The 9,547-nt window shown below is 41.1% G+C and overlaps 1 protein-coding gene across 7 annotated transcripts in view; it reads left to right on the forward strand.

The window, feature by feature from the left end:
• Nucleotides 1–9,314, forward strand: part of pip5k1ba (phosphatidylinositol-4-phosphate 5-kinase, type I, beta a) — a 160,477-nt gene extending 151,163 nt beyond the window's left edge. For all 7 annotated transcript variants that reach the window (XM_087995742.1, XM_087995729.1, XM_043716969.2 and 4 more), the window contains exon 15: nt 8,107–9,314. In XM_087995742.1, the coding sequence (XP_087851868.1) occupies nt 8,107–8,109 (3 nt within the window). In that variant the 3' untranslated portion in view covers nt 8,110–9,314. The remainder of the gene's footprint in view (nt 1–8,106) is intronic.
• The last annotated feature ends 233 nt before the right edge of the window (nt 9,315–9,547 follow it).

Genomic DNA, 9,547 nt, shown 5'->3' on the forward strand with positions numbered 1-9,547 from the left:
ACTTTGATGGATGTGGAAAGCTCCTTTGGGGCCTTAGATAGAGGTGAGGGAGGAGGTGTGGGCGCAGGTTTTACAGTTCCTGCGGTGGCAGGGGAAAGTGCCAGGATGGGAGGGTGGGTCATAGGGGGGCGTGGACCTGACCAGGTAGTCACGGACTTTCCACATCCATCAAAGTTTTACCTGCACATCCACTAATATCATCTATTGTATCCGTTGCTCCCAATGCGGTCTCCTCTACATTGGGGAGACTGGGCGCCTCCTAGCAGAGCGCTTTAGGGAACATCTCCGAGACACCCGCACCAATCAACCAAATCGCCCAGTGGCTCAACATTTCAACTCCCCCTCCCACTCTGCCGAGGATATGGAGGTGCTGGGCCTTCTCCACCGCTGCTCCCTCACCACCAGACGCCTGGAGGAAGAACGCCTCATCTTCCGCCTCGGAACACTTCAACCCCAGGGCATCAATGTGGATTTCAACAGTTTCCTCATTTCCCCTTCCCCCACCTCATCCTAGCTTCTAACCTCCAGCAACTCGATCCCCTGGCCTGTCCGGACTTGTCCGACCTGCCCAGCTCCTTTTCCACCTATCCACTCCACCCTCTCCTCCCTGACCTAACACCTTCATCTCCTTCCCCACTGACCTATTGTACTCTATGCCACTCTCTCCCCAACCCCACCCTCCTCTAGCTTATCTCTCCACGCTTCAGGCTCTCTGCCTTTATTCCTGATGAAGGGCTTTTGCCCGAAACATCGATTTTTTGCCTGTCTTCGGATGCTGCCTGAATTGCTGTGCTCTTCCAGCACCACTGATCCAGAATCTGGTTTCCAGCATCTGCAGTCATTGTTTTTACCTAGGTGCAATACAAACTGGCTTTGAGTCCATTTCGTTAGGTACTTTTGCTGATGGCTATTTATCTGGTGTGAGCTGCCAGAGACTTTGCTGTCTAAATCTGTTGTATGACATTTGGATTTGTGCTGCAGCAAGGTGAGATCTTTTTACACGCTGACACAATCAGGCACCCAGTGGAGCTTCCAACATGAAACAAGGATCACTGCTCACAGTGGCTGTTCTCTGGAGATTATAATTTTTTTTGAGAAACCTAACTTCTTTTAAATGTGCTGTGGTACAGTGGTTGGGCAATTGGATTTATGGGCGAAAGTTATAGGCTTGCATGTAGCTGTAAAATCACTTCTTTATTGAGTGTTGGGATAGCATTCCAGTGTTGTGCTGCAGGGATTGTATGGTGAAAATTAGCATGGTTTAAAATATTGAAATCTACCTGGTATTTCAGATACTACTGTCATAAAATATTGGCAGGGAAGTGTTGATCCTCCCTTATTATAGAAGATAAAGTAATTTGCATGTCTGTTGATCTTCCATGATTTCAGGGTATCCCATATACCTCTTCACCATCATGCTGCATAGTGATGTTAGAAACATGGCAATAACTTTGTACAAAGCAAGATTTTGCAAACAGCAATTAGATCATTCTTGCCTCAATCATCTTAAGTGATTTTAGGAATAAATATTAGCCAAGTCACTGGGAAGGTGGACCCTGCTGTTCTTTGAAATGGAGGTCAGTCCCACCTGAAAGGACGGACGAGCTTAGTTTAGTGTCTGATCTGAAAGATGGCACCTCCAACAGTTGAGCATTCCTTCACTCCTGCACTCTTTTGGAATACTAAGTGCAGTTCTCGTCTCCCTGCTTTAGGAAGGATGTTGCGAAACTTGAAAGGGTTCAGAAAAGATTTACAAAGATGTTGACCATGTTGAAGGGTTTGAGTTATAGGGAGAGGCTGAATAGACCAGGCCTATTTTCCCTGAAGTGTCGGAGGCTAAGGGGTGACCTTAAACATTTATAAAATCATCAAGGGCATAGATAGATTGAATGGCTAAGGTCTTTTCTCCAGAGTAGCAGAGTCCAAAACTAGAGGGCATAGGTTTAGAGTAAGAAGGGAAAGATTTAAAAAGGAGCTAATGGGCAAATTTTTCACACAGAAGGTCTTGTATGTATGGAGTGAGCTGCCAGAGGAAGTGGTGGAAACTGGTACAATTACAACATTTAAAAGGCATCTGGATGGATACATGAATAGGAAGCGTTTAGAGGGATATGGATCAAGTGCTGGCAAATGGGACTAGATTAACTTTGGATATCTGATTGGTGTGGACAAGTTGGACCGAAGTCTGTTTCCATGCTGTACATTTCTATGACTCTAAATGTCGCCCTAGATTCTGTCTTTTAAGTCTCTTTCAAGTGAGACTCAAGTGGCCTGCTATGGATATTCTAAAAGCACTACTCCTACATTACTAATCTTTTGTGTTCATACTTGCAGAGAAATGATACAAGAAAAATATAGAATGAAATTTATCATTGTGCAGCTGCTGTTTGAAGGCAGCAAAGTAAATTAAAATTCCAACCAATGACAGTCATAAGAATAAAGACTGAAAATGGCCCTTGTCACATGTATATGTTGCAACAACATGAAATGCTTTAAAGTTTTGGGTTTAGATATCGGAGGTATGGCATTGAGGGTGAGTTGGAGGTTTGGATTAGGAAATGGCTGGCTGGAAGAAGACAGAGAGTAGTAGTTGATGGTAAAGGTTCATCTTGGAGTGCAGTTACTAGCGGTGTTCCGCAAGGATCTGTTTTGGGACCATTGCTGTTTGTCATTTTTATAAATGATCTGGAGGAGGGGCTAGAAGGTTGGGTGAGCAAGTTTGCGGATGATACGAAAGTCGGTGGAGTGTTGACAGTGAGAAAGGATGTGTCAGGTTACAGCAGGATATAGATAAGCTGCAGAGCTGGGCAGAAGGGTGGCAAATGGAGTTCAATGTAGGTAAGTGTGAGGTGATTCACTTTGGTAAGAGTAACAAAAAGATGGGGTATTGGGCTAATGGTCGGATACTTGGTCGTGTGGATGAGCAGAGGGATCTTGCTGTCCATGTACACAGATCTCTGAAATTTGCCACCCAGGTAAATAGTGCGGTGAAGAAGGCATATGGCGTACTGGCTTTTATTGGTAGAGGAATTGCGTTCTGGAGCCCTGAGGTCATGTTGCAGTTGTATAAGACTCTGGTGCGGCCGCATCTGGAGTATTGTGTGCAGTTTTGGTCGCCATACTATAGGAAAGATGTGGAAGCACAGGAACGGGGGCAGAGGTGGTTTACCAGGATGTTGCCTGGTATGGTAGGAAGATCGTATGAGGAAAGGCTGAGGCACTTGGGGTTGTTTTCATTGGAGAAAAGAAGGTTTAGGGGTGACTTGATAGAGGTGTACAAGATGATTAGGGGTTTAGATAGGGTTGACCATGAGAACCTTTTTCCACGTATGGAGTCAGCTATTACGAGGGGGCATAGCTTTAAATTAAGGGGTGGTAGGTATACGACAGATGTTAGGGGTAGATTCTTTACTGAGCGAGTCGTGAGTTCATGGAATGCCCTGCCAGTAGCAGTAGTGGACTCTCCCTCTTTATGGGCATTTAAACGGGCATTGGATAGGCATATGGAGGATAGTGGGCTAGTGTAGGTTAGGTGGGCTTGGATCGGCACAACATCGAGGGCCAAAGGGCCTGTACTGCGCTGTATTTTTCTATGTTCTATGAGTCTGAGTATGTTCATAAATTGAATGCTTTTGCGTGAAAAGCTAAAACCAAGGACTCTATTAGGAACCTGAAAAGGAGAGTTTGGAGTGTGATGGGAAAAATTTATTGACATTTGTTGAATCTGGAGGATTCATGAATTATTGAGTCTTCCTTTCAAAGATATAATGAGTCACCGTCAACTAACTTTTGTTCTCTTTACTCACAAGCTGAAAAGGCAGCTATCTTTGGAGATGATTTAATAATTCAATAATACTAGGGAGTTCATATATTGTATGTGCGCTTAATATTTCCCAAACAATAAAGATGAAAAGCTTTTGAAGAGTCATGCTGGCCTCAAAACACTAACTCTTCCCCTCTGTTGCCAGACCTGCTGAGTCTCTCCAGCATTGTGTTTGTTTAAGATGAGTTAGTTGGAATGGCTGACACATAATTCTCTTAATGAAATAGCTGAAACTATAGACCATTGCCGTAAACTGTCTTAAGTTACCTTTGATACTGGTGCATTTGACTAAAGTCCCTATGAAAGAGCAAATTACATTTAGAGCCAAAATTCTTTTGATAGTCGTCACAATATTGTTTTTGTTATGCAGTGGAAAATACTAGCATGATATACCATCATAAAGGTTTTTCCTTCCCTATAAAAATTTGTTGGTCATAACTTTTATTTAGTAAGCATAATGATGTATTTTTTAAAAACTGTATTTGTATTTCAATTAATAACAATATCAGTGCTTAGGAGATGTGTGGCTTGGCATTAGCTAATGAGTTTGGAAATTTGATAAAGCAGAGTTTCTACAAAAAAAGGCAAATCCCAACCTTTGCAAGTTATGTAATGCAACATGTGATGAAGCATGAAGTGGTTTGTCACAGTTATTCTAAGAATAATCTGGTTAGATTGCAAGTGACAAATTTCTGTAAGAGTGTCAGCTGAGGATGCAGAGATGATTCAGTGCAATTTGGACAAACTGAGTGGGCAGATGCATGCCAGATACAATATATATAATTTGGATAAATGAACTTATCTACTTTCGTAGCAAGAAAAGGAACACCAATTATTATCCAAATGGCTATAATATGAGAGGGGAGAATGTGCAACAAGACCTGGGTGTTCTTGTACGCCAATCGCTAAAGTTAAGCATGCAAGTGCAGCAAATGATACATCGGCCTTCATTTGATTTGTGATTTTGATTTATTTATTGTTTCATGTGTCTAAGTACAGTGAAAAGCTTTTGTTCACAAGCAGTACAGGCAAATCATAATAAGCAACAAGGAAACCGATCACAGGGTGAAAAAAAACTTAGAGGCATACATGATTTGGAGGTGCTGATGTTGCACTGGGATGTACAAAGTTAAAAATCACACAACACCAGGTTATAGTCTAACAGGTTTATTTGGAAGCACTAGCTTTCGGAATGCTGCTCCTTCATCAGGTGGTTGTGGAGTATTGGGTGTCTTATAATCTTATACTCCGCAGCCACCTGATGGAGGAGCAGCGCTCTGAAAGCCAGTCCTTCCAAATAAACCTGTTGGATTATAATCTGATGTTGAGATTTTTTTTAACTAGAGGCATACAGGTTACGTCACATAGGGTGTGTGCTGGCAACATTATCAAGATCGGCATTATTTGAAGTTAGAGAGTCAATTCATCAGTCTAATAATGGCTGGCAAGAACCTGTTCCTTATCCTACGTGTGTGTGTTCAAACTTAGAGGATTGGAGTACAGGAGCAGGGACATCTTGTTACAATTGTACAGGGCTTTGGTTAGACTACCCATGGAATATTGTGGGCAGCCTTGGTCTCTTTACCTGAGGAAGAATGCTGTTGTTATAGAGAATGTAACCAAGGTTTACCAGGCTGATTCCTGGTTTGGCGAGTCTCTCATTTAAGAGGTTGAATCAGTTCACATTATATTCACTGGAGTTCAAAAGAATGAGAGGGTTCTCCTAAAAATAGATCAAAGTCTAACAGGATGAGACCAGGTAGATACAGGAAGGATGTTCCTGATGGTGGCAGAGTTCAGAACCAGGGGTCACAGTCTCAGATTATGGGATAAACCATTTAGGACTAAGATGAGAAAATCTTTCAGCTAGAGTATAATCAGCCTGTGAAATTCGCTACTTCGCTACCACACAAGCAGTCGAGGCCAAAACACAGTATGATTTCAAGGAGGAGTTGAATATAACACTTAGGGCTGAATGGATCAAAAGTAGGGAGGGGGGAGATGGTTGGGGAAGTAGGAACAGGCTAGTTGGTCATAGTGGCACAAGCAGGCTTGAAGGGCTGAATGGTCTACTCTTGCTCCTATTTCCTAAGTTTCTAGGACAGACAGTTGCAACATATTCTAGCACCAACATAAAACATATTAACAGCAGGATACCCCCCAGTCCAGATTTCCTTATCTCAAATGCATTCCTTTTTGGAAGGACCTGAGCAAAAGCCAAGCACCTTGGAAGGAAGGAAGCAACAGTCTTCTGTTACATTGACCTATCAACCTAGCAATTAAATCTCAATGAAAATGGCAGAGTCGAGCCCAAATTGATTCAACAAATGAGAGATTTTGGAAATATTAGATTGGAGAAATGGGTTTGTTCTCCTTGAAACAAAGAATCAGAGGAGATTTTATAGAGGTCATGACAAATTTAGATTTAACTGGTAGTTCAAAGATTAGAAGACACAGCTCAAAGGCTCTTGGCAAAAGTTGCAGGGAGTATAGTAGGAAGAATATTTTTGCTCAGCAAGTGCCAATATTCTGGAACTTTGTACTTCACAAAAATGGTGAAAGTGAAGGTAATGATTTTTTTTAGAACAAAACTGGATAATGAAATAAATGTGCAGGGCTACAGGTACAAAGCAGGAGAATAGGATTGACTGGTTTGCTTGAAAGTGATCCAACAGTGACTCAATGGGCAGAATGGTATCCTTCTGTGCAGAAATTACTTTATGACCCAACAGATGAAGCCCCTCTCTCAAATATCATATTTCGAAGATGGTGGAGTGTTTTTTTTTTCAAGATGGCAACAATTATTCCCCACCCTCCAACTCAAAAGGACTGCAAAAGTTCTTGGTATTCATCACAGTGTTATACAGTGGGACGTTTTGGAAAAAAAACATGAATTGAACATTAGCACAGTTTGACATTGGCAAAGGAGATTGTTAGATTAGCTTTGGGTCCTTCCAGAATTGCTGCATTTCAACAATATTCTATACGAAGCTCATTTATTGAATTGAAGAACATGATGTTCCATCTGTTCAGCTTGTGATCTTTACTTTTAAACCATTACTACTTCAGAAAAAGAATCAGTATGTAGATTGAGATTCAAACCAGAAAGCCTAAACAAAATCTAAATACTCTTATTGTCATTATGCAGTAACTGCGTTCTGTTATGATTAGATAACTGAGTGTGGAAACAGGCCCTTCACCCCAACAAGTCCACACCGACCCTCCGTAAAGCAACCCACCAGACCCATTCCCCTACATTTACCCCTTCACCTAACACTATGGGCAATTTAGCATGGCCAATTCACCTAACCTGCACATCTTTAGACTGTGGGAGGAAACCGGAGCACCCGGAGAAAACCCACGCAGACACTGGGAGAATGTGCAAACTCCACACAGACAGTTGCCAGTGGCGGGATTTGAACCCGGGTCTCTGGCGCTGTGAGGCAGCAGTGCTAACCACCGTGCCGCCCACGGTGTTGTCATTTTCCACTGATATTGAGTGCTTCTCCTAATGAAAGAACCGTAAGCTGTTTCTGGTCTCTACAAACCATGCATTAGCTAGGGAGTCATTAAACTTACTCTGCTGGCAGAAAACTGTGGCTCAGTGGTTAGCACTGCTGCCTCACAGCACCAGTGTCCCAGGTTCAATTCCAGCCTCGGGCAACTGTCTGTGTGGAGTTTGCACATTCTCCCTGTGTCTGTGTGGGTTTCCTCCGGGTGCCCCGGTTTCTTCCCATAGTCCAAAGATGTGCAGGCCAGGTAAATTGGCCATGCTAAATTGCCCATACTGTTGGGTGCATTAGTCAGAGGGAAATGGGTCTGAGTGGGTTACTCTTCAAGGGTTGGTGTGGACTGGTTGGGCAGATGGGCCTGTTTCCACACTGTAGGGAGCCTAATCTAATCTAGATAAAAGAAGTGTGATTTACGTTGATGATAGGAAGAGTGGCACATTTGCAGTGGACTTTCCAGCTAGCTGTAACCTCACCTCAGACACTGCCCACTGGATTAGAGATGTGTTCCAAAAATAAGATCTAAAAATGTGTGAACTTTTAACTTCCAGACAAATCTAACTTGTCAAATCTGACCTGTAATAAATGTTCATATTCACATGGATATTTCACAAATATCGCTATGTTATTTTGTCATTGCTTGCTCAAGGGATCTGCAAAGTATATTCATGAAATTATTTATTTTAGGGCGCTAAAATGTCATTTTTAAACAAAGTAGCATTGCAGTATTACTATCTTTTTAATGCAGCCACTTTGCCTTGTTTTTTAATCTAGTAAACGGCATGAAGGATTAATTCAACGTTTGGCAGAAGAAGAGGAATATAAATCCAAGATGTCCATTCTTTCACTTGGAAAAGAAGGATACTTTGTACTTTCCGACTCATGAAGAATTCAGATGGAAATCCTGTTTAGTAAACAGGATTGCATGACCTCTGGCACATGCCATAGACTTTTGTGAACTGACATTAAATGGCACAGGATTCACAAGGAACATTTCATACCTAAGCATTAAGTCTGTATTGCTGCTATATGAATGCAGTTTTATTCCCCATTTTTGTGATTCCACCTGACCAACTGAAGAGAGTTTGTCATTTCTACTGGTTCTGAAATTCTACCAGATTTATATTTTGTTACTTCAATAGTTTTGATTGCATACATTTCAGTGTCTGGCAGTTCAAAAAAAAGTTTTTTCTCAGATGCCAAAAACACTTATGCCTGAAGCGTAATTGTTAACTCTTCTATTTTGCTAAATTTCCTAAGAAGCAGTCTTTTAATCAGCCTCTGGATAAAATTGTCTACTTTGTACTTGCATTGAATTGCAATGTTTGCACATGACTACATTAAGTTACTCTAGAATCCCTAGTTTTGCTTACCTGTCAGTTTGAAACAGAAAAAATGTTTACAGAAATGTGTGTACTTCATCTCAATATCTATTTTAAAAAAATGACAAAAGGTCTATTTTAATGAAGTCTTTTGGGGTCGTCTTAAAAGTCTCTGTAAATAAATATCTTTAAAATTGTGAAGGAGTTTGCTTGAGAGATGCTTCCTATAACTTAATGTCCACTTAAAGAAGTATTGTATAGAATTATTTGACAAAATTATCTTCCAAGGTGTATAGTATAAACACTTGAATGGCCTGCTAAAAGTTTTGCTGCATATTATATCTGTAGGTGGTATAGGACTTAAGTTTTGCTGCCGTTCTGAAGTAGAATCATATGTTTAAAAAACTTGTATTCAGATTATTTAAATGTTACACATTATTGAGCCTTTATGTTTATTTAAATTATGTCTTGCTGTAACTTCTCTATAAGGAAACAACTTATGAGAAGGGGATGTGTTTGACATCCCCTGGTGGACATTGTTTAGCACTACAGCATCTGAGCAAACTGAATTTCGGTTTTGTCGATCAGGTCTGAACCAAATAAAAAGCACTTGGAAAGAAATGACCAGCAAAGAATTAATAAAAGCAAGTTGAACTTAATTCTAGAAAATTATTGGCTGATTTTCAACTTGTGGTGTACATTTTATTGATGTGGTATCAATTTGGCATCTCCTTTTAACCCACTTTTTCAAAATTCATTTCAGGGGATGCAGGCATCACCGGCAGGGCCAGTGTTTATTGCTCCTCTCTAGTTATTCTTGAAAAGGTGGTGAAAAGCCACTATCCTGAACTGCTGCAGAACATTTGATGTAGTAGATCCACAGCATTTTCAGG

Source organism: Chiloscyllium plagiosum, unplaced genomic scaffold (genome assembly GCF_037043375.1).
Source record: "Chiloscyllium plagiosum isolate Xiang-an unplaced genomic scaffold, Cpla_swu_hap1 HiC_scaffold_2, whole genome shotgun sequence".
Lineage (NCBI taxonomy): Eukaryota > Metazoa > Chordata > Chondrichthyes > Orectolobiformes > Hemiscylliidae > Chiloscyllium > Chiloscyllium plagiosum.